Raw genomic sequence first — 25,928 nt, 5'->3', positions numbered from 1 at the left:
CCCCTCTGATAATGTTCTCACTCCACTGCACCTGCCTTGTGTCTCTGTCTCTCACTTTGATTCAGTCTGCTTTGTTTTCCTTCACTCACACTCTCTGTACCTCCTCACGCATCTTTGTATCTCACGCCACTCCACCTTGTGTTGTCCTCCCTCACTATCTTGCACCATGCATAATCTTCGTTCACTAGCCATGCCCTCTTTCTAGATCATTCTCCTCACGTGCACCTTGTTAACACCTGCTTATTTAATCTCTTCCCAGCCACCACACCTCTGCCAGTTTGTTGTCACATTTGCACACATTCCAGCCTTTTGTATCCACTCCTGTTTTTGCCAAGCCATGTGCAGACTGTTGCTCTGTTCTCCTCGACTATGCCTCTTGCCTCACCTCTAAACTCTATGTTTGCTCATGTCTCCAACCCCTGCTCGTCCATGACTGCATCTCTGCCTAATCCTGATTGTACCTCTGCTCCGCTGCTTGATTACCTGTGTACCAAACCTAAGCCTGGAATAAAGACCATGTTTTCTCTTACACCTAAGCCAAGTCTGGGAGTCTGCATTGCAGGTCCAGCCGCTATGGTTGCTGGGCAGCCACCCGGCCTCACAAATCTACACTATTTTAATGATACTGTGGGACAATGTGAGACAAGACACCCATCAAATTTAATATATTACTGTAGATATTGTCATTACTATGTTTATATAGCACAACAATCAAATAATAGATATTTTAGAAATTTTTGATATTTATTGCACCTCAACAGGCCACAACAGGTCATCAAATAAATCTAAAATTATTGACGTACATTCACATGTGCATTTTTGCCTTTTATCTCAATGAGGGGAAAGTAACGTCTGTAGTTCCAGTTGAAAAACACTAAAGCTATGTGCTGTGTGTCTGTCGTCTGTGTGAGAATGAGTGTGCGTTTATATTTGTGCGTGAACTCCCGCCCACCTCTGCCTCTTGCTGGTTTACCATGAAATTTTACTCTTCCTTAGCCAATCACCATCACTTATGCGGTTATCCTAGAGTGCTTAATTGAGAGAGTGGCGACACGACCAGTCATAAAAAAAAAAATCGGTAATGTGACACCTGGTGCCATCTTGGGTTTAAAATACCATTCGCTGTTAATCTGTCTGCATGTAAATCCAGCTATTTTATTTATTTATTTGCTGAAAATCCCAGGTTGCTGTGCATTTGGAGGCACAAATAGACACAACAAGGGCTTCAAGATGTACAGATTCCCTTCAGATCCGAACAGAAGAAAAATTTGAGAAAATAAAGTCAGCCGTGTGGATGGAAGCAGACATCATCATGAAAGCTTTGCGAGGTAAATTTATTGTTCAGTCCCATGTACAGCAAAACTCTCCTAAACCGTCATTATATAAACCAGATATTCGCAGTCACCGGACAAAAAAAGTCCCAAAGTTTTTGTATTGTTTTCCATGTAATAAACACTGTATATAACGGATTTTGTATAACGGATTTTTTGCTCACATCAGATAAAATGTCTGGTCGAATCACAATGTATTTCCATTAAAAACCCAGAGCAGTCTGGACGTGCACAGTAAAAGAGTTACAAATTAAAGTTCAGCACAGACACTCGCCGATTTGAAGAAAGTGGGACCGGAGTCATTTCTGAGATTAAAAGACGGACCATTGATTTTATTTTTTTTTCACATTGTACTCAGACCCGGACCCGCAGCCTGACGTGCACCTGTTAAATCAGACACAAAAGGCTGTTATTTCATACTTTTCTAGTTTCACTGCTTCTTCTGCCATCATATTTTAATAGTTTTTGCAGTGTGCACACTGATTACAAATGGATCAGAAAAGTCCGGACATTTACAGCACAAAGTCGGTAAAAAAGGAAATTGTACATCTTACCTTTGATTTGGAGGTGATGATTGTAGAAAAAAAGCTTGTTGAGTGTCAAATTAATCCAGAATAAAGCATAATCCAGAGATGGAGAACTTTAAAACTGTCACACCCGTCATTGCATGACACGGAGTTACAGCTGTGCAGCTGCATGAATCAGGCATTAAATTAATTAAATAAATCATCATCAATTGTAAATTTGATAGCTTAGGAATTTTTATATTTCTTTTGATAGCACCTGTACCTGGATGTGTTGCTGTATGTGGTTAAAGGATTTAAAAAAAAATGTTGAAAACATTAAAGGTTCATTCAGTAGTTCAACTCAGTTGGAACCAAAATGACGCCATGTTCTGAGTTGACGCCACTCTCTCTCCTCTAATTATTTTGAGAAGTATATATTGTCAATTTTGACATGCAGACCTTGAAATGATACAACAGGCTAACATGTACAGTATTAACAGAACTGACCACCATCCTCTATACTGATGCTGATATTAGGGATGGGTACCCTGTAATTATCACTATACCGACACATCTGCATTGTGTGAAAAGCGCTGAATCAGAGTGTGCGTGCGTGCGTGTGTGTGTGTGTGTGAGAGAGCATGTGTGGCAGTGGAAAAAAAAGTGGGTGTGGCAAACTTCAATTATCCAATTAAATGTAATGAGTGTGGTTTACTGGGTGACTGAAGACAAATAACTGCACAGCAGGACTAAAAAGTAACAGTTGTAACCTACAGTATATATAACAAGGAACACTCAGAGCGCAGAACCCACCACACATAACGTATTTAACACAGTCACCATGCAAGTGAATTCTTTGTGCCACAATATTATTTTTGACACAAACACAAAACCCTTCCACACGTGATCCACACTGAGTTAAAGTGTTATAACCTTTGCGTATGACCATTTTAAGGTCACCCAATGTTAAAGGTCACATAACCAACAGAAAGGGTATACAACTTTATATTTATGTATAACAGGTGTATCTTTGACAAATTCCTTAGAATAGTCATATATATATATATATATATATATATATATATATATATATATATATATATATATATATATATATATATATATCTCACAGATACACTGTATAAGCATTGGGCCCAAAATCTTGATCTTGGCCTGTGACCTTGACCCGTGTGTGTGCAGCAGCCTCTGTTACTGTGACTCAAAAAAAAAAAAAGCTGTACACAGTTTGCAGAGATGGCTGTATTTGACACTGCTTTGAACCATTCAGAATTTAATGGTTTAGTTCACACTGAATGAGTCAATAAGCACTCCCTCATTCTGCTTCTTGTCCCTGCAGCAAACAGCCTTTATGTTTTGGGGGTGTGGACTTGTTGGAAGGCCTAAGTGTATTGGGGGTGTTAAATTTCACTTAATTACATTAATATTTTTATTTGTATTTTTTATTTGGCTTTCAGTTCACTGATATTAAAAAACAATTTAAATTGAAAGAAAAGCCATTGTTAAAGTGCAACATTTAAAAAAACACTTCAGTATGCACAGTATGTCTCAAAAGTAAATGAGTACTTTTTTACATGCTTAATTAAAATTTCTAAATAAAAGGAGGAAAAAACACCCACATGAGTGAATACCTTTAATTTTTAAGTAAATATTTCAAAATGCAAAAAAAATAAGCCTTTCGATGTGGTCATTTTATATATAAACTACGAATTTATTCAAATTTCAGAAAAGGCATTTGTCATACCTGTTCTCCCTCTGCTCAGTGCCCTGCTCCTCCGACTTAACCACGCACACCTGTGTTCTATGAACTCTCTTCTGTTTCAGTCTTCTTAAAAAGCCAGGAGTCAAGTCATCCTGCCTTTGTTCACATTTGCCTACCTGTTGCCAGACCTCGGCCTGTCTTTGACCTATGACCTTGCTCAGCCAGGTACTGTACTGTTGTCAGTCTGCTAATCGCCTCACCCTTGCCTCCTTTGGACCTACACTTACTTCAGCCCTAGTGCCTTTGCCAGCCCTCCTATTGCCAAACCTCTGCATGTCAACGGACATTAAAGGACAGAATTCAACAATCTCAAGTCACATTGCCTTTCTTACCCTGTTCCCTGCACCCTTCAACCTTTCGTTTGCATCTAGACTTGTCTTAACCTTAACCCCTCTCTGTCATAATTATCCGTTTATAATCAGGTCAAGACCACGCTGTCAGAGCTCCCGTCTGAGCCCGACGTGACCCAGAACTCCAATATTAATACATGTCTACCTACTGTTTGTACTGGACTGAAAGAAACCAGTAAATGTATCCTAACTTTGTTGTCTGTGAGTCATGCACGTGAACCTTGGTCACCTGGTCCGGTGTCCTGACAGTACTACAGTATATCTGGATATAGACCATTATCATGATATCGTGATATGAGGTTCTGGTGATGTTACACAGCCCTTGTAGTAATGTACCTGCAAGTGAAATAATCACATGCATGTGACTGATATGGGTATAAATCCAAGAAAAAAGTCCTGTTCTGTTGCTACTCCCAGGCTGGTTTGAAGACATATCAATCAACAAACTGGATCCTGTGGCAAAGTCAATGCTGCACTGAGCTTCCAGGGTCAGTGCACAACCATTTCCAGCACACTAAAGCCATTTCACTTTGTGATAAATGTGCTGGAAGAACTATAGGAGTCAAGCCACATCTACTGCCTCATGGCAGATTTCCCTGCATTAATTGACTGAAACATTTAGAGAATACAACAGGAGACCGGCTGCTCAGTGAGGTGATAAAAGTGCATTTTCACTTGGCAGTAAAGTAAAAATGGGTTTTAAAATTGCAATTCTGCATAGGTGAACTCATTAAAAATAAAAAAAAGTTCTTTCAGGTCACCACAGCAGGTCCAAAGTGGATCTGCATGTTGATGTGGCACAGGTCTTACACCCGATGCCCTTCCCGACGCAACTCCACATTACATGGAGAAAGTCTGGCCTTGAACCGGGAACCTTCTGCACTGGAAACAAGAGCTCTTAACCGCTTTGCCACCACCCCTGCCCATAGATGAAGCCATTCCACAAGGTTCTGTGCTAGGACCAATTTTATTCACTTTATACATGCTTCCCTTAGGCAGTATTATTAGACGGCATTGCTTAAATTTTCATTGTTACGCAGATGATACCCAGCTTTATCTATCCATGAAGCCAGAGGACACACACCATTTAGCTAACTGCAGGATTGTCTTACAGACATAAAGACATGGATGACCTCTAATTTCCTGCTTTTAAACTCAGATAAAACTGAAGTTATTGTACTTGGCCCCACAAATCTTAGAAACATGGTGTCTAACCATATCCTTACTCTGGATGGCATGACCCTGACCTCTAGTAATACTGTGAGAAATCTTGGAGTCATTTTTGATCAGGATATGTCATTCAATGTGCATATTAAACAAATATGTAGGACTGCTTTTTTGCATTTATGCAATATCTCTAAAATTAGAAAGGTCTTGTCTCAGAGTGATGCTGAAAAACTAATTCATGCATTTATTTCCTCTAGGCTGGACTACTGTAATTCATTATTATCAGGTTGTCCTAAAAGTTCCCTGAAAAGCCTTCACTTAATTCAAAATGCTGCAGCTAGAGTACTAACGGGGACTAGAAGGAGAGAGCATATCTCACCCATATTGGCCTCTCTTCATTGGCTTCCTGTTAATTCTAGAATAGAATTTAAAATTCTTCTTCTTACTATAAGGTTTTGAATAATCAGGTCCGATCTTATCTTAGGGACCTCATAGTACCATATCACCCCAATAGAGCGCTTCGCTCTCAGACTGCAGGCTTACTTGTAGTTCCTAGGGTTTGTAAGAGTAGAATGGGAGGCAGAGCCTTCAGCTTTCAGGCTCCTCTCCTGTGGAACCAGCTCCCAATTCAGATCAGGGAGACAGACACCCTCTGTACTTTTAAGATTAGGCTTAAAACTTTCCTTTTTGCTAAAGCTTATAGTTAGGGCTGGATCAGGTGACCCTGAACCATCCCTTAGTTATGCTGCTATAGACTTAGACTGCTGGGGGGTTCCCATGATGCACTGAGTGTTTCTTTCTCTTTTTGCTCTGTATGCACCACTCTGCATTTAATCATTAGTGATTGATCTCTGCTCCCCTCCACAGCATGTCTTTTTCCTGGTTCTCTCCCTCAGCCCCAACCAGTCCCAGCAGAAGACTGCCCCTCCCTGAGCCTGGTTCTGCTGGAGGTTTCTTCCTGTTAAAGGGAGTTTTTCCTTCCCACTGTCGCCAAGTGCTTGCTCACAGGGGGTCGTTTTGACCGTTGGGGTTTTTACGTAATTATTGTATGGCCTTGCCTTACAATATAAAGCGCCTTGGGGCAACTGTTTGTTGTGATTTGGCGCTATATAAATAAAATTGATTGATTGATTGATTACACTTTAAAAAAAAGTCAGTTGCTTGTGTCTGTAACAGTAATAGATATTTTAAAACCTTGTTCATCCCAGCCAGCTCTGTCTGCCAACTGCAGTGACCTAAGACAAAACAGTGAACCGACTTTCCATAATCTGGTTTTAATATTCATCTCTGTCAGAAATGCTCTGTTTAGTCGTGTGATAATCCCCACTGAGGAATTCACTGATGTTGTGCTCAAATGGAGCTCAAAGCTCAGCACAGGGCCACAACCTGTTGGCAGCAGAAATAACACATAGATGTGTGCGTGTGTGTATGTGTCTAACACATTCTAACTCCAAGCTTCTCACATTTCTATGTTTTGTCAATGCCCTGTTCTGCCACTATGTGACAAGCTAGGTAACTCTGTCATATTATTTAGTAACTGAATGGGAAAGTTGGTTTAAATGTTTGACTGGTAGTGTATATGCTTCACTTCCACCTCATCATGGAAGAGTCATCTTTTTGTTGTGGTTAAGGTTAGGATAAGAGGTAGGGTTAGCATTTCCCTGTATATCATAGTGACACATTGGGCTACCCTACTCGTCACATATTGGTGTTTGGTAAAAATGAACCGTTTGTGAGAAAATGCAACAACTTGGGTGTGAGAATGAGCTAGTGTCTCACACGGTGGTGCAAAGAACTTTTTTTGAGATGCCATGTGTTGCCTGTTAACTTAAGAACCAGAAACAACAAAGCATCCAGACCTGCATGAACTTTCACGTTTGTTGTCATGGGATATGTAGTACTGATGAGTTTCATTAAAAATAGTGGTGAGATTTTTAAGAAGCTGATGAAAATACAGAAAAATGCCTTGTGTCACTATGACGAAGAAACTAAAACACAATCCAGGATCCACATGAAGATCACAACTGATGTCAAAATACTAACGGGTACTCCCTCTTCATGAGATTGAGCATTCCACCAAGTTTAGTGGAGATTATCTGGTAAGGTTCTGACCATTTCTGCTAACAAACAGTCATAACCTTGAATGAGGAAAATTATGTATCGAGTCATATACAGGCTCTAAAGCCCATTGGTGCTGGTGATCATCTCCGGATTCTCTAACAGATGAACTACAACTCCCCCTGGACAGGATGCTTGTCTAACGCCCGTACCTATTTACAGCTGGGTGACTGAGAAAATGAAGATTAAGGCCCAATCCCAATACTCTCCTTTTGACCTACCGTTTCACCCATTCCTTCGTTTTGCGAGGTCAATCCCATTTGTTAAAGGGATTGAAGGGCACTGATCATCACTCCCTCCAAACAGTCCACAAAAAAAGAGTGTTTTCAGATGCAGACTTCAAACAAAGGGGGAAGACTGTATTACACAGATTGCTTTGGGAACAGAGTCAGTATTAGAACAAAGATGGCTCCTGGCACAGCGAAAGAAGTCCATAAAAGCAAGCAAATATTACAAATAACGCTGCAAGAAATATAAAATACATTGGAACACCTTAGTTTAAAGTAGATGCAAAGGAATATATAATAGGGCAGAGCAGTCTCATTTGAACCCTGTGTGATATCATGGGATTTGAGGGGAGGTGATGGTCTAGTGGTTAAGCATTGGGCTTTGGACCAGAGGATCCTCGGTTCAAATCCCAGCCTGACCAGAAAATTACTAAGCCCCCTTGGGCAAGGTTCTTAATCCCCTAGTTGCTCCTGGTGTGTAGTGAGTACCTTGTATGGCAACACCCTCACATCGGGGTGAATGTGAGGCATTAGTGTGTAAAGCGCTTTGAGTGTCTGATGCAGATGGAAATGCGCTATACAAATGCAGCCCATTTATCTTTTACCATTTTGACCACTTATGGGGACAGTTCCCATTGCGCAATATATACACAGCATAACTTCACACGGAAAAATGGTGTACTGTTTTGTTCTTGGCTACAATCACAGAAGCAGTCGCGAAAAGTGCAGTTCTTCTTGGTTCACAGTGGAGAAGGGAAAACGAGGAAAATGGGAGAGGTCGTGTCGGTAAGTGTTAGCCTACACATCTAATCTGAGTAGCTGCGTTCTCTCACCTGCAAAACCGCCTCAAACTTTTGAACTCCGGCTCATAAACAAACCGCAACACATGTCCACTTTCCCACTGCATCAACACTTTTTCTTCGTATTTTCACTTTGTTTGTGTGTAATTTGCCCAAAATCTCAGAAAGTGCAGTGTTACTTTCCCCGGAAGTAGCAAAATTATGTCATATGCGTCATATTTTACCCCTTTAATGCCTACCGTCAAATGAGACTGCGCTGCACTATTGATTTGTGACAAGACACTTCAGAAAAATCACTAATCAGGATGTCATTACAACTTTGTGCAAACAGCAATTTTTGTGTGACAATAAAAAGAGTTCAGCCCTGGTAAGGGCCACTTCACACATCGTACGAATTTGGTCGAATTGCACATTAAGTGCGCATGAAGCAGGAATTGTATGCAAACCGTGTAATTTCGTAGCTGCTTCCAACGCCTCATACACCTGTTGCTACAAATATTTGCGGACACCAGCGGCTGAAAGACAGAGTGCACTGTGCGAGCCTATCGAACCCTCTCGTGGCAGGTGTTGGCCAAATTCCAGGTGACACGCATGACCATCTAACACCACCCGCATGGCACTTGTGTGTGGCCATTCACACTTTTGGCACAACAGTCTGCAGACAATCACTGTCGTACTCCCAGTGAAATTTGTCTAAGTGCCACACGAGTGTGGCGTTGGTGTGTGCACTGAACTGACAAGAGATGTGGCTATGCCAGAAGCAGCCATGGAGATCTGTCATTCTGGACATCCCAGCTGGACAGTACTGTGTTTGGACGGACATGGAATAACAACTGATCACTGTGATGTGTGTGTGTCTATTTGCTGTCATCAAGTGGACAAAAATAAAAACATATCACTGTGGCGACAGGCTGCAGCACACTTACAGTGCTACAATAATTTTCTTAACCCTCTGGGGTCCGAGGGCATTTTTGGACAGTTCACTCGCCTGGCATAAATGTTTTATTATTGCTGTTATCAGCTCTCCCTGCATCCCACAATCAGGTTTTATGTCTCTTTTTTTTTCAGGACAACCTGTACTTTCATAGTTTAAAAGTTTTTGCAGTGTGCACGCTACATTTTGATCATGGATCAAATGTATTTGGCAGAAAAGTACACAAATATGACCTACTTCACAACATGGAGTTAGAAAAAGATGCTCAAATGACCCGCAATTCATGGAAGGAAATTGCACGTACTGTACAGTTGGTTTAGAGGTTATTGATTGTATAAAGTGGAGCTCATTGAGGAACAAACTGATCCACAAAAAAGCCACTGTTCCTGCTGTAAATTGTAATAAGACATCCACCAACGTGACGGAGAACTTTAAAGAGTCACACGCACATTAACATCATTGCATAGCCATGGAGTTACACAGTTGTTTAAGTATAAATCTGGCTTTACGATTTTAAGGTACAACTCTGCAGTGGACATAGAAAAAAAGAGTGACTTGACCAAATGTAATCCTATTTAACGCACATAATGCCCAGCGCTTATTTAAGGTATGCATTGTTTTTTTCAGATGAAGTTTTGAACTGGTCATTAAATGAGGCAGGCCCCTATTCAAAGTCAGGTGTTTAATTAAGGAAATATGTAAGTCAAATTGATATTGGGGATTCCCCGTACATCATTCGGTGCCTCTTGACTTTAGCAAAATTTTAGACATCCCAGAGTTATAACAAAAGTAGTGTTTGATGTCTTTCTCCCCACCCCCTTTTTATTGGCATGTCAACACAAATCAGTTCCAACAAAAGTGAACATATGAGCTATATTTTTCTTCCATAATAATAATAATCATAATTTCTTTGCAAGTGTACTGGTCAATCGAATACCACACAAACATAGTTGCAAACGATCACACAATATTACAATGATTGTAAAACACAATTTCTCATACTTTTAAGTCATGTTTTTCTGAAAATAGATTTGAGGTCCTGCAATTTATACTCTGATGCAGCTTATATACAGAGAGATCACATGTTAATAGAACCCAATTGTCATATCGCTTATCATCAAAGTTGAAATTCATCACAAATTTCATTTATTTATGAATATTTATCAGGTTTTCATACTTTTAATACTTTTATGATGCATTAAATGTGCCTCAACCCTTTGCACAGTATTGTATAGCTATAATTATCTACAGACATATAAATCTGCAAATACTGAGCGTATTTGATGAGTTAACAATTTACTTCATACTTCTTTGGTGAAATAGATAAAATTGCTCCAGTGATCTTTGACCCCACAACCCCACTCCTTTAACAGAAAAAAAGAAAAGTAAAAACAATCCAGCACTGGATTCCCTCCATCCATAAATGAGCAAAAGTGGCACAAAGGCAGTGGGGCCAAAATGAATTATTCCAAGATGCTTTTAAAAAACGTATTATTCTACCAGGCTTTAAATAATTATTGGATACAAGCTGTCAGTGCAATCATTTTCCTTCTATGGTTTTATTTGGATCATGTGGAACTGGAAGGCCAGATTTTTATGTTAACTTTGTACTCAATATTTTAAAATATGTGCAAATATTTAATTTAAAAAATAAACGTGCCAATTTTTCAGTTTTATGAAGCAGCTATGTAAAGAGGATTTGATGTTCAAACATATTTAAAGACGTCTTGTTTGTGACATTCATTGCTAATTCTCCTAACTATAATATTTTGTGATTATACTAGACATTTACAATAGCTACAGAATTAAATATCTGACATACAAATACAATAATAAATTTAAAATACAAAACCTGTTGTACATAAAGTTTTACTAAACACTGTGCTACTATAACCATTATGAAAAAAGTAAATTGTGAGATTATGCAGCATGTCAAAGAACAGAATAAAAGAAGAACAAAGGTGTTTGTGAATTATTTACACATTATGATTATTACAACCCATTCACCTAGCAAAACCTACTGGAACTGACCTTCTGGAAACAAATGTCACTGGTGTGGTATGTATGACACGAGCTACTAATTTAACGTTAACAACTGGTGTCCCATTAAACAGAGTAAACAGCTTGGGACTCCGATGAGGGCGGTCGCATCTCCTCCACTCTCCCTTATCTCTCTGCCTTTAACCTTCAAGTCCCTACTTCACCAGACTGTAGTAGAGAAGCTTGAATCTTCAACTGGACTGGGTTGCTTGATGCGAGGACGTTTCGCTTCAAATCGCAGAAGCTTCCTCAGCTAAAATTCTTGCTCTGGTGTTCTGACTTCTGTCTTGACTCTTGTCGAGAAGAATGATCCGAAGTCACAAAAGCTGGAGTTTTAAACCTAACCAGACCCCTCCTACCGAGAGGCAGACTGGTAAGGCTAGTGACTAAAAGAGGGGACAAGGAGGCATTCTTGGTGAAATGTTTGAAACCCAGCCTTAACCGGGGAGGGGGTCTGAGACACGCTTTATCCCCTGTTTACAATGGGATACTCAGGTCAAAGCAGTTTCAGTCTTTTGTTCATGGTAATGAGTCATTCATGTCATCAGCAGAGTCGTCAAGGGAGCCACAGCTGCCCAGTCATTAGGAGAGTGCTATCTAGAGTACAACAGGTTCTAATTAGAGCTATTGTTTAGTCACTAGCCTTAGCAGTCTGCCTCTCGGGTAGGAGGGGTCTGGTTAGGTTTAAAACTCCAGCTTTTGTGACTTCGGATCATTCTTCTCGACAAGAGTCAAGACAGAAGTCAGAACACCAGAGCAAGAATTTTAGCTGAGGAAGCTTCTGCGATTTGAAGCGAAACGTCCTCGCGTCAAGCAACCCAGTCCAGTCAAAGATTCAAGCTTCTCTACTATGGAAACCACCTGGACAACTGAGAGCCTACACAGAAACTTCACCAGACTGTGAATTCCTCAAAACTATAATGGATTCTGGATCTATTGGACTACTACTGGATTAACCATGGAATTGATTAGCTGGTCTCTGAACGCTATTGACACCATTTTTTCTACAAGAAGGTCAGGACTGGGGGATCCTACCTGCGCAGATGGAACGTATCCTGCGGGCTACGTCCTCGACTCCTGGGGGTCTTGGCGTGTTGCATGCTTGGCACCTTTCTCCATTAAGGACGTCGAGAATTTATTCATTTTTGGTCTCATGGCAGCAGGGCTGGTACTTTTTGGCTTATGTGCTGCCCTGATCTATCAGAAAATTGGCAAGATGGCGGCATCAAGAACCACGGGCCCTTGCTTGTCCGTCATGATTAACGAGGATGGCAAGGCAGTGCATTCTCAGACTTCGTTGACTCTTGAACTCAGACACAAATTGGATGACACCTTGGAGCTGATGCGTGCCTTGCAGTTGAAGCTGAAGGTTTTGGAGGCCAGTGAATATTCTTAATTCATAACTGGGAATACTCTAAATTCATAATTGGGATTTGGCTGTTCAAGTGGAACTGTTAAAAGTGTTTTTCATTGCTCAGCTAAAACACTCCAGGCTTATGTAGCCTCAAGGACAAATTGCCCACTGTTTACCTCCAGAGAAAATTATTCAGGCCTTGGTGAGATTATTCGGCTCCATTTTTATCTCAACCCACAAAGACAATAAACTGACAGACTTACACATGGACTGAAGCATGCTCCAGCTTTTCCCTTTCACCACCCTTCCTGCCCCCCTGCGGCAGGCCCCCGTTCTTCCCAAGCTGGCAGGCGGCACAACTCCAGTTGCAGCGGCTACCACACACTCACATTGCCTCAATTTGGAAAACGGACTGTTTCAAGTTTAGCACATATACAATGTCAAACATATATGTGTTGTCTTAATTCTGATGTGCGCCATTATTACGGTAAACAAGTAATAATTGTGGATTAATTGCTGTTTGTCTGTGGAATGTGAGTGTGGCAATCTCGTTGTTGTAATGACAATGATAATAAAGCTATCCATCCATCCATCCATTACTTCGGACAAGATTTCAACCCATATCCCTTATTATGCCATTCATGAAGGGGGCACTATAAAACAAGGTGTAGGGTGCAGAAATGGGATTGCATCAAAGTGTACTGTTGAAGTCCACGGACAGGTAAGGTGACTGGGAATCAAACCTTGTCTACATAATGGTCAACCAACTCCATATGCCACTGATGTACCTGCTCCGCACTCCATGGGACAGAAGTCAGTTTGTCACTTCACTTGTGATTGTTCGCACTGAGGCATTTTATCGCCTTATTTTCCTCCACAATCTGTACAGCCTTAACTGTACGAGGTCTGTCCATAAAGTATAGGTCCTTTTTATTTTTTTCAAAAACTATATGGATTTCATTCATATGTTTTTACGTCAGACATGTTTGAACCCTCATGCGCATGCGTGAGTTTTTCCACGCCTGTCGGTGACGTCATTCGCCTGTGAGCACTCCTTGTGGGAGGAGTCGTCCAGCCCCTCGTCAGAATTCCTTTGTCTGAGAAGTTGCTGAGAGACTGGCGCTTTGTTTGATCAAAATTTTTTCTAAACCTGTGAGACACATCGAAGTGGACACGGTTCGAAAAATGAAGCTGGCTTTCGGTGAAAATTTTAACGGCTGATGAGAGATTTTGAGGTGATACTGTCGCTTTAAGGACTTCCCACGGTGCGAGACGTCGCGCAGCGCTCTCAGGCGCCGTCGTCAGCCTGTTTCAAGCTGAAAACCTCCACATTTCAGGCTCTATTGATCCAGGACGTCGTGAGAGAACAGAGAAGTTTCAGAAGAAGTCGGTTTCAGCATTTTATCTGGATATTCCACTGTTAAAGGAGATTTTTTTTAATGAAAGACGTGCGGGCGGATTGCTGTGTCGGCTCGCAGCCGCCGCGACACTCCGCCACAGGAAAAACACCTCCGTTGGAAGCCTTAAGGACAAGTTGGAACATGTCCAGCTGTTAAACAATTTCTCATATACTCACTCCACTGAAAGCCATCAAAAGCCGCCTGGATTATCAACACGGAGGTGTTTTTCCTGTGCCGCCGCACCGCGCCGGCTGCGTCCCGACGCGCGGACCCGTCCGCACGTCTTTCATTAAAAAAAATCTCCTTTAACAGTGGAATATCCGGATAAAATACTGAAACCGACTTCTTCTGAAACTTTTCTGTTCTCTCACAACGTCCTGGATCAATAGAGCCTGAAATGTGGAGGTTTTCAGCTTGCAACAGGCTGACGACGGCGCCTGAGAGCGCTGCACGATGTCACGCTCCATGGGAAGTCCTTAAAGCGACAGTATCACCTCAAAATCTCTCATCAGCCGTTAAAATTTTCACCGAAAACCAGCTTCATTTTTCGAACCGTGTCCACTTCGATGTGTCTCACAGGTTTAGAAAAAAGTTTGATCAAACAAAGCGCCAGTCTCTCAGCAACTTCTCAGACAAAGGAATTCCGACGAGGGGCTGGACGACTCCTCCCACAAGGAGTGCTCACAGGCGAATAACGTCACCGAAAGGCGTGGAAAAACTCACGCATGCGCACGAGGGTTCAAGCATGCCGTAAAAACATATGAATGAAATCCATATAGTTTTTGAAAAAAATATAAAGGACCTATACTTTATGGACAGACCTCGTACACTCAAGAATTATTTTTTTTACAAGACACAGTAGTCTCTGTTGCTGGTTTGGGGATTGTTTGTTTCTTGCTCCTCATCTTCAGGACCTCAATTACTGCATATTGTCATTTTCTCACTGGTCTACCCACACTTGATACATTATTCAGCAGTGTTTCATTGATCAAGATGCTGGCTGCAGTCCTTCATAACCAAGAGATGGAGAGAGCAACATTTCACCCTCTCAAAGTAGCATGTCTACTTTCTGTTCCTCACGAGCAACTTCTAATACTCCCTGAAGACATTAGAATTCACTGCAACTAGACTTTCACACCTGGAGAAGACATCTTTGTCGACGTCATAAGTGTGATCCAATCTGTGACTATAAACCATGAGTCAATCAGAACCATTAGTCTTGTGTTCCCTTATGCCCCTTCTGTACAGCGGCTCGCTCTCTCTCTCTCTCTCTCTCTCTCTCTCTCTCTATATATATATATACGAGGTCTATTAGAAAAGTATCCGACCTTATTATTTTTTTCAAAAACCATATGGATTTGAATCACGTGTGATTACATCAGACATGCTTGAACCCTCGTGGGCATGCGAGAGTTTTTTCACGCCTGTCGGTTACGTAATTCGCCTGTGGGCAGTCTTTGAGTGAGGAGTCGTCCACCCGCTCGTCGATTTTTTTCATTGTTTAGGAATGGCTCAGAGACTGTTGCTTTGTTTGATAAAAATTTTTTCAAAACTGTAAGGCACAACTGAGTGGACACCATTCAATAAATTCAGCTGGTTTTCGGTAAAAATTTTAATGGCTGATGAGAGATTTTGGTCTGGTAGTGTCGCTTTAAGGACGGTCCACGGCGCCTGACGGCGATCTGCGCTTCGAGGCGGCAGCGTCTCGCCGTTTCAAGTTGAAAACTTCCACATTTCAGGCTCTGTTGATGCAGTAAGTCGTCAGAGAACAGAGAACTTTCAGAAGAAGTCGGCATGAGGAGTTTATTCGGACATTCCATTGTTAACGGTCATTTTGTAATGAAAGAACGTGCGGGCAGAGTCGCATGTCGGGCTGGACCCGACCGCGGGGGGTCGCGGCAGGAAAAACACCTCCGTTGGAAATCTTAACGGGCAAGTTGGAACATGCCCAAGCTGTTAAACAATTTCTCAGTTACTCACTTGTTGAAAGCCATTAAAAGCCACCTGAATTCTACAAATGGTTTTCAACACGGAGGTGTTTTTCCTGTCGCGGCGCACACAGATTTGCCGAGTCGTCACGGAAACGACTCGGCGAATTTGCGTGTACGTCTTTCATTAAAAAAATGTCCTTAAACAGTGGAATGTCCGCATAAATTCCTCATGCCGGCCTCTTCTGAATCTTCTCTGTTCTCTCACGATGTCCTGGGTGAATTAAGCCTTAAATTAGGATGTTTTCAGCTCGAAACAGGCCGACGACAGCGCCTGGAAGCGCTGCAGGACGTCCCGCTCCGTGGGAGGTCCTTACACCGACAGAAACACCCCATAATCTCTCATCAGCCGTTAAACTTTTCACAGAAAACCAGCTTAATTTCTCGAATAGTGTCCACTCGGATATTCCTCACAGGTCCAGAAAAAATTTTGATAAAGCAACGCGCGCCGTCTCGAGCAGCGTGTGAAACAAAGGAATTCAGCCGAGAGGGCGGGACCACATCTCACTCAAGGCCTGCCCACAGGGAAATGACGTCACCGACACGCGTGAAAAAACTCACGCATGCGCACGAGGGTTCAAGCATGATTGGTGTAATCGCATGTCATTCAAATCCATATAGTTAAAAAAATAAATAAAAGGGTTGGTTTATTATCTAAGAGACCTCGTATATGACTCTCAGAGATATTATTATTCAGTATAATAATTAATGTCGCATAAAAGTAAAATATATCATATAGGCGGATGTCACCTCAGTAACCAATTTGATCCTGTCAGATCTTAGAAGCTAAGCTGAATGAGTCCTGGTTAGTACTTGGATGGGAAATGTTTTTGGAAGACCAGGGGCTATGTGTGTTCCACGTAAAACCGGAGTTGTATCAGGAAGAGCATCCAGCGTAAAATCCCAGCACAGATCTGAGATCTACGCTGTGGCAACAACAGCTGGAAGGAGAGAGTCTATCAAGAATGTTAAGTAAACTTTACATCATAAGTAGTGGCATATTTCCCTCAAATGATTAAGAAAAGCAAGGACATCTTTTTGTTACAGCTCCACTAATGGACTGTCTGTGCTATAAATAGACACAAATCCAAACCAGGTGTTTTAATGGGTAACACAGTCTACAGAAAGAACATATTCACACAGGCCTGGCTCCTTACCTTGTCAAGCTTTGCCTCAATCTCCACCACGTCGGTCTCCACATCATCGATGCCAGCCCTGAAAAAGAGAACAAGTATGAAATGCTGTAAATCTGATCAACTGCACAAATTTGCAAATACAAAAGTGACTGTTTTTATATGCGCAAAGAAAACTACGTACTGTGCTAAGAAATCACATGTACCTAAGTATTCACATCCTTTGCAATGAAGCTCAAAATTGAGCTCAGGTGCATCCTGTTTCCACTGATCATCCTTGAGATGTTTCTACAGGAATTGTCTTCAGACCTCTGAGACAGGATTGTCTCAAGGCACAAATCTGGGGAAGTTTACAGAAACATTTCTGCTGTTTTGAAGGTCCCAATGAGCACAGTGGCCTCCATCATCCATAAATGGAAGAAGTTCGGATCCACCAGGGCTCTTCCTAGAGCTGGACACCCATCTAAACTGAATGATCGGGGGAGAAGGGGTTTAGTCAGGGAGGTGGCCAAAAACCAGATGGTCACTCTGTCAGCGCTCCAGCATTCCTCTGTGGAGAGAGGAGAACCTTCCGGAAGGACAACCATCTCAGCAGAAATCCACCAAGGAAACATAAGGGGGAAACATAAATGCAGCAATGTACAGAGACATCCTGGATGAAAACCTGCTCCAGAGTGCTGCTGACCTCAGACCGGGACGATGGTTCATCTTTCAGCAAGACAATGACACTAAACACACAGTCAAGATATCAAAGGAGTGGCTTGAGGACAACTCTGTGAATGTCCTTGAGTGACCCAGCCAGAGACCAGACTTGAATCTGATTGAACATCTCTGGGAAGATCTGAAAATGGCTGTGCACCGACGGTACACATCCAACCTGATGGAGCTTGAGAGGTGCTGCAAAGAGGAATGGGCAAAACTGCCCAAAGATAGGTGCACCAAGCTTGTGGCATCATTTTCAAGAAGCCTTGAGGCTGTAATTGCTGCCAAAGGTGCATCAACAAAGTATTGAACAAAGGGTGTGAATACTTATGTACATTATGTACACTTTTTCATGTTGTCATTATGGGGTACTGTCAGTAGAATATTGTCAGTATGGGGTATTGTCAGTAGAATATTGAGGGAAAAAATTAATTTCCCTTATTTTGGAATATGGCTGTAACATAAAAAAAATGTGGAAAAAGTGGGGAAGCGCTGTGGATACTTTCCAGATAAACTGTAATACTAAAAACTATCACATCAATTGAACAATATCACACCTCGTGTCTGGAAAAGTCATCGGATTAGCAGCAGAGCAAGAAGACACAGTGAGGGAGAAACATAACTGAAGTATAAACTGAAAACAAAAGTGTATAACTAAAGATGGGGCCGACTGCTGATTTTCAGCCCCAAATGACATCGTGATTACAAATACATTGAGTCGGACTGTCAACAACAGCAGTCTACAGTTGTGTGTCACACAATTAACACCAATCACTGCCGATTACAAGCGGCATCGAACGCAGCAGCAACATGTGACTCATAACGGTGCCGTATGCATATCAATCAATCAATCAATTTTTTTTTTTATATAGCGCCAAATCACAACAAACAGTTGCCCCAAGGCGCTTTATATTGTAAGGCAAGGCCATACAATAATTATGTAAAACCCCAACGGTCAAAACGACCCCCTGTGAGCAAGCACTTGGCTACAGTGGGAAGGAAAAACTCCCTTTTAACAGGAAGAAACCTCCAGCAGAACCAGGCTCAGGGAGGGGCAGTCTTCTGCTGGGACTGCTTGGGGCTGAGGGAGAGAACCAGGAAAAAGACATGCTGTGGAGGGGAGCAGAGATCAATCACTAATGATTAAATGCAGAGTGGTGCATACAGAGCAAAAAGAGAAAGAAACAGTGCATCATGGGAACCCCCCAGCAGTCTACGTCTATAGCAGCATAATTAAGGGATGGTTCAGGGTCACCTGATCCAGCCCTAACTATAAGCTTTAGCAAAAAGGAAAGTTTTAAGCCTAATCTTAAAAGTAGAGAGGGTGTCTGTCTCCCTGATCCAAATTGGGAGCTGGTTCCACAGGAGAGGAGCCTGAAAGCTGAAGGCTCTGCCTCCCATTCTACTCTTACAAACCCTAGGAACTACAAGTAAGCCTGCAGTCTGAGAGCGAAGCGCTCTATTGGGGTGATATGGTACTACGAGGTCCCTAAGATAAGATGGGACCTGATTATTCAAAACCTTATAAGTAAGAAGAAGAATTTTAAATTCTATTCTAGAATTAACAGGAAGCCAATGAAGAGAGGCCAATATGGGTGAGATATCTCATTTCCACATAAATTTAGCATTATTTCATCATAAAAGACAGAGGAAGCAATCAGAGCGCCAGAGCAGCACGAGCTGCTGGTGCTGCGTTCACTACGCCTCGGTCATTTCAAAGCGTCAGTAGTGACTCACCGATTATCGCCTTGTTTCTGCTTAAAACTGACTTTAGAATGATTTAAGAGGTTTTACTTTGTCATCTGATGGTTAATAATCACATTAATCCATTTAATTGCTTTGGGTGAAGACAGTCTGTCTCATACGAGCTGTTGTGGTCCCAAATGACGCATGCGCAATGGAGATAGGGCGGACCAATTTTTAGGGGGGTGCCGTTCGGACTTACACATGTAACTGACAAATATGATGCGGGGGGGGGGTTTAATTCCAATCCCGTTGAAGACGATTGACCAGAATTATTTTCCTTCATGGACATCTTCCTAGTCTGTGCTATCGTTATGTTAATCTATTAACTATGAAACGATTATATATTTGTACCCGTGTCACAATCACTGACTGCTGACTCTACAGGTGCTCCTTCAATGAAAACTGAAAAACATCACACACAGCCACAACTTTATTTCTCAATTGCCAGAAATGTGGATCAGCTGGAATCTGTAAGCGAGACTGAGGATCACTGGCACACCCTGCATTTGCTGGAACATGTCAGGCGTGACTCTGGAAGATGATCTCATCACACAGTCTGAACTCCGCCCTCACCTTCAACATTCCTCTTTCAGAAACACACACATCGCCACAGCTTGAGATGTACCAGAGGGAGGGAGGTAGATAGATGGATGGATGGATGGATGGATGGATAGATAGATGATTCATAAAGTGCATCTAAGACCCGAGGAGACATGACAAGTAACAACAACAATAACCCCAAAAATGATCCTTTAGATCTAAAAAATAAGCAATAAACAAGTACAAAAACAAGTGTTAAAACACAGAAGAATGGAAATAAAGCACGTCACTATCCAGCACCAAAATCTCAAAGAATGAAAGTCTCGGTACCGCAAGAATTTTGATTTACATTCAGCCATTTTCTTCATAAAGGTCTCCCTGTTCACTATCACAGGGGCTGCAGCATTGTTGTTAGCCTCTGATCTAGTTGATCCTGCAGCAGACAGCATCGACTGAGTCAGGTGTGCACCGGCCTCGGCCTCCGTGACACTTAGTGCCAGTGTGCCCCCCTCCCTTGTCGGATCGTTGATGGCAGTGCTCCGCACATCAGGATGTTTTTCTGGCTGCTCCTCCTCAGCTACACAGGCTGTGGTCACCAACAAAGATGGAAAAAACTGCAGAGATCATCCTCTGATCATCGGGCTTCATGTAACGCTTGCGTTTTGTAATGGTTTGTGTTGTCCGGATGTAAACAAGATAAAATAAAGAGCTGAAGTTGTTTATGTGAAACTAGCTGGGGTACCCGGCACTGCCCGGGTTAACCAGTTTTAGACATAAGCCAAATGCCAATCATTTTAATCAAAACAATTGGCCAACATTTGTTTTTGTAATGCTGATGTCTTATAAATATAACAGTTAATGGGCTCAAGTTTGTCCAGCAGAACTATAAGAGGTGGACTCCCCAAACTAAGTGAAAATACTTGGTTAAAAGACAAAAACATTTGAAGTCCTTGATGCAAACTTTGTTTTGCAATCAAATTTATAACAAAATTATAGAGCCTGACCGATAAGGATTTTTTGAGGCCGATGTCGATAATGATATATGGATGAATATACTTTTAAGATTAGGCTTAAAACTTTCCTTTTTGCTAAAGCTTATAGTTAGGGCTGGATCAGGTGACCCTGAACCATCCCTTAGTTATGCTGCTATAGACTTAGACTGCTGGGGGGTTCCCATGATGCACTGAGTGTTTCTTTCTCTTTTTGCTCTGTATGCACCACTCTGCATTTAATCATTAGTGATTGATCTCTGCTCCCCTCCACAGCATGTCTTTTTCCTGGTTCTCTCCCTCAGCCCCAACCAGTCCCAGCAGAAGACTGCCCCTCCCTGAGCCTGGTTCTGCTGGAGGTTTCTTCCTGTTAAAAGGGAGTTTTTCCTTCCCACTGTCGCCAAGTGCTTGCTCACAGGGGGTCGTTTTGACCGTTGGGGTTTTTACGTAAATATTGTATGGCCTTGCCTTACAATATAAAGCGCCTTGGGGCAACTGTTTGTTGTGATTTGGCGCTATATAAATAAAATTGTCATTTTTTTCATCAATCAATCAATCGATAAATCGGCTGATTTGCCGATAGCCGATAAATCAGCAGTTTTTTTTTTAAATGAATAAAATGTTCTTTTTTGGACACTTAACAAAAAAGGCATGAGCTAAAAGCTGAAGCTTCGTCCTCATATTGATTAACAAGTGATTGATTCAAGTTCAAAAAATGCAATCAAGAATTAAACCTTTGTGAAATTAGCAAATACATATCCTTAAAAAGAGTTGTGAAATACATCTGATCTTGTACCTCTTGTTGCTGCAACGTAGATATAGGTTCAGGATAAGGATATAGAGCCTTATAAACTTACTTGCATGCTTTTGTCAGCCGATCAGTGCAGTGGGACGCAAACTACGGGGGCTGGTGATGAACACATTTAAGCAGGGGTGTAAGCAGCTCTCAGCTGACTGGAGTCACAGCTCCATCTACTGGACAAACGGTGCAAGGACATTTTACATTGCCGACACAAACATTATTTCAGTAACTGTTTTGTTTATGAGAAATTATCGGCATTCTATCGGCAAAATTTCAGCTAATAGCGAGTACTTTGAAAAGGGCTTATATCGGCCGGCCGACATATCGGTCGGGCTCCACAAAATTACACACAAAAGGTAGGTAACAGTAAATGTAAATATCAATGAATCAAAATTGAGGTAGTGGTGTATTTCACTGTTTTTACATTGCAATTTTCCAAACATAAAATGAATGTATTCAGACAGGAAGGCAAACTGGGTTGCACAGGACAGTCAGGTGCTTAAGAGTTGAGAATATAAAGTAGCTGAAGAAAGGGATTAAATAAACAGAGATGGCCAACACATATACAGGGCTGGAAATTTGAATCTGACTGGTCATACCCACAGCCTCAGCCTAAGCATGTTGCTGTTTTGCTGAGTGTGCTGTGGCTGTGCTGTGCTGAGTGTGCTGTAGAAAGGGATTAAATAAACAGAGATGGCCAACACATATACAGGGCTGGAAATTTGAATCTGCCTGGTCATACCCACAGCTGGCTATTTTGGGGGTAATTTTCAGTTCAACTTTTAAAACAAATGGTACCAGTTTGTTCCCCATGTCATGAGGATTCAGAATATATATAGTTTTTAGGGTTACATATTATAGTTTGTGAGTTTATCCCGGACAGACAGAAAGACAGACAGAAGTGGCAGCATGAAAAGCACATGGTACAACACTCTATGGTCTTACATAAATGGCTATTTTGGGGGTAATTTTCAGATCAACTTGTAAAGAAATGGTACCAGTTTGTCCCCCATGTCATGAGGATTCAGAATATATACAGTGGGGAAAATAAGTATTTGACCCCCTGTCAGTTTTACAGGTTTTCCCACCTACAAAGAATGGAGAGGTCTGTAATTTTTATCATAGGTACACTTCAACTGTGAGAGACAGAATCTAAAAAAAATCCAGAAAGTCACATTGTATGATTTTTAAATAACTGATTTGTATTTTATTGCATAAAATAAGTATTTGAACACCTACCAACCAGCAAGAATTCTGGCTCTCACAGACCTGTTAATTTTTCTTTAAGAAGCCCTCTTATTCTGCACTATTTACCTGTATTAATTGCACCTGTTTGAACATGTTACCTGTATAAAAGACACCTGTTCACACACTCAATCAATCACATTCCAACCTGTCCACCATAGCCAAGACCAAAGAGCTGTCCAAGGACACCAGGGACAAAACTGTAGACCTGCACAAGGCTGGGATGGACTACAGGACAACAGGCAAGCAGCTTGGTAGAAGACAACAACTGTTATGATTATTTATTAGAAAGTGGAAGAAACACAAGATGACTGTCAGTCTCCCTCAGTCTGGGATTCCATGCAAGATCTCACTTTGTGGGGTAAGGATGATTCTGAGAAAGCTCAGAACTACACAGGAGGACCTGGTCAATGACCTGAAGAGAGCTGGGACCACAGTCACAAAGATTACATTAGTAACACATGATGATGATGCTGTCATGGTTTAAAATCCTGCAGGGCAGCAAGGTCCCCCTGCTCAAGCCAGCACATGTCAACAACCCCAAGAAAACCATCCCAACCATGAAGCATGGGGGTCGACACATCATATACTGGGGGGTGCTCTTCCGCAAAGGGAACAGGACGACTGCACCGTATTGAAGGGAGGATGGATGGGGTCATGTATTGCGAGATTTTGGCAAACAACCTCCTTCCCTCAGTAAGAGCATTGAAGATGGGTCGTGGCTGGGTCTTCCAGCATGACAATGACCCCAAACACACAGCCAGGGCAACTAAGGAGGGGCTCCATAAGAAGCATTTCAAGGTCCTGGAGTGGCCTGGCCAGTCTCCAGACCTGAACTCAATAGAAAATCTTTGGAGGGAGCTGAAACTCCAAACCTGAAAGATTTGGAGAAGATCTGTATGGAGGAGTGGACCAAAATCCCTGTTGCAGTGTGCGAAAACTTGGTCAAGAACTACAGGAAACGTCTGACCTCTGTAATGGCAGACAAATGTTTTTGTACCAATTGTTAAGCTCTGTTTTTCTAGGGGGTCAAATATTTATTTTATGCAATAAAATGCAAATTAATTATTTAAAAATCATACAATGTGATTTACTGGATTTTTTTTAGATTCTACCATGGCTATTTTGGGGTAATTTTCAGTTCAACTTTTAAAAAAATGGTACCAGTTTGTTTCTCATGTCATGAGTATTCAGAATATATATAGTTTTAGGGCTACATATTATAGTTTGGGAGTTTATCCCGGACAGACAGACAGACGTAGCCCTTTATGTATATAGATTTCCCTGCAAAAATGGGTTTTGCGCATGGTCAGATTCCCACCAAGTCTAGCGCTAAAACATCGCGAGATGACGCTACTCAGTATAGCGGCACTGTGATAGCAGGACAGCAGCGCAGCACCGTTATTCCATTGTCTGGGGACAACCCTGCACATTGATGGAAGTTCCTGCTTCCACCTCATTCTGAACAAGAAACAACTGAACTGAACCAGTTCTGATACGCTCAGGTCAGTTTTTAATACACCCTGAAGACATCATCACATTTCTGGATACTGATCACACTTCCTCTAACAGTTTCCAAAACACCAAGTGCAAGTAACTGTTCTTTAAATTTGAAAATCAGCCGTGACCTTCTTATGTCAAGTGTTTCCTGAAAACCTCCAGTAACTCTCTGAACGATGGTGAACCGAAGCAACAACTTTGCAGTTTCAAACAAACAGGCTCCTCAGCAATTTCTTCATAGATTTCTGACGGGTTTCATTGGGCCCTAAGTGTCTACTTTAAAGAAAATACGAATGCAAACCAGCAGCTTTAGCACCTGCTCCAGAGAACATTCCCAGAATTCCTTTGTGTCTAGGCTTCTCACAGTGCATGGGGATGCAATGCTGATTCTTGTGTTTGTCTTGTCTTAGCGTTCCCACACCCACAACACACACTGTTTATACAGATGCACTTTGCTGTACCACAGCACCACAGTGTGTGTGGTCAGATATACTGTGAGTGAGTGCTAGAAGGCAAAATGATCAGAGTGCAAAGTTTTCATTAAGCTCGCCACCGTTTCCTGCACACAAGTATTACATGAAAGTCCACCCATCCAGTCAGCCACAGCTTCTGCTATTTTACTCATTACAATCAGCCTGAGCCCACCCTGTTCGTAAACACATTTCATGACACATCTACGTATTGAAAGCCAAGTGGCCTCTGTGTACGTGTATGTGTGTGTGCTTGTGTATGGCTTTGATCACAGACAAACTGGGGAGAGCTGACATCTATTTGGTATACTTATGTATTTTAGGTCAAGGATGAACACCGCCAAAATGAAACATTGAAAGGACTAATGTTTTTGGAGAAATTAGGGGTATTAGGTAACAACAATGAACAACAGAAGGAATCACAATGACGTCAAGCGCTGGGTGGGGCCCCACCGGTAGGCAGAAAACTCTTAATGCAGTCACTGACTGTGTGCACTCGGTGATCCATCACATGCTGACAGAGCAGCACTGTGCATAAAAAACACATCACATCCAGATGGATGACAATCTGTTTGAAAAATTTTCACTTTGCAGCATTTAGTCTCAAGGATCAGATGTGGTTTGGCTCAGAATTGCGTCCAGTACAGGTGGAAGATGGATCACATGAGCTCACCCTGTGTTCCAATAGACATCGATGGTTCCAACACATCACATTAAAAGCAAACCTCCCCTCTGTATTTTTTTTTCCTTTGGTTTTCTCTGTGCAGCTTCACAATAGGTGTTAAGCTGTGACTGAAGTTATTATG

At 41.8% G+C, this 25,928-nt stretch overlaps 1 protein-coding gene across 1 annotated transcript in view; it reads right to left on the bottom strand.

Moving 5' to 3' along the window:
• acap3b (ArfGAP with coiled-coil, ankyrin repeat and PH domains 3b) overlaps positions 1-25,928 on the bottom strand; it is a 202,674-nt gene that overhangs the window by 102,087 nt on the left and 74,659 nt on the right. The window contains 1 exon segment of the mRNA XM_034166998.1: positions 17,153-17,210. Within this exon segment, the coding sequence (XP_034022889.1) occupies positions 17,153-17,210 (58 nt within the window).

Source organism: Thalassophryne amazonica, chromosome 3, assembly GCF_902500255.1.
Source record: "Thalassophryne amazonica chromosome 3, fThaAma1.1, whole genome shotgun sequence".
NCBI classification, from domain to species: Eukaryota; Metazoa; Chordata; class Actinopteri; order Batrachoidiformes; family Batrachoididae; genus Thalassophryne; species Thalassophryne amazonica.
This window is presented reverse-complemented; position numbering and strand designations above follow the sequence as displayed.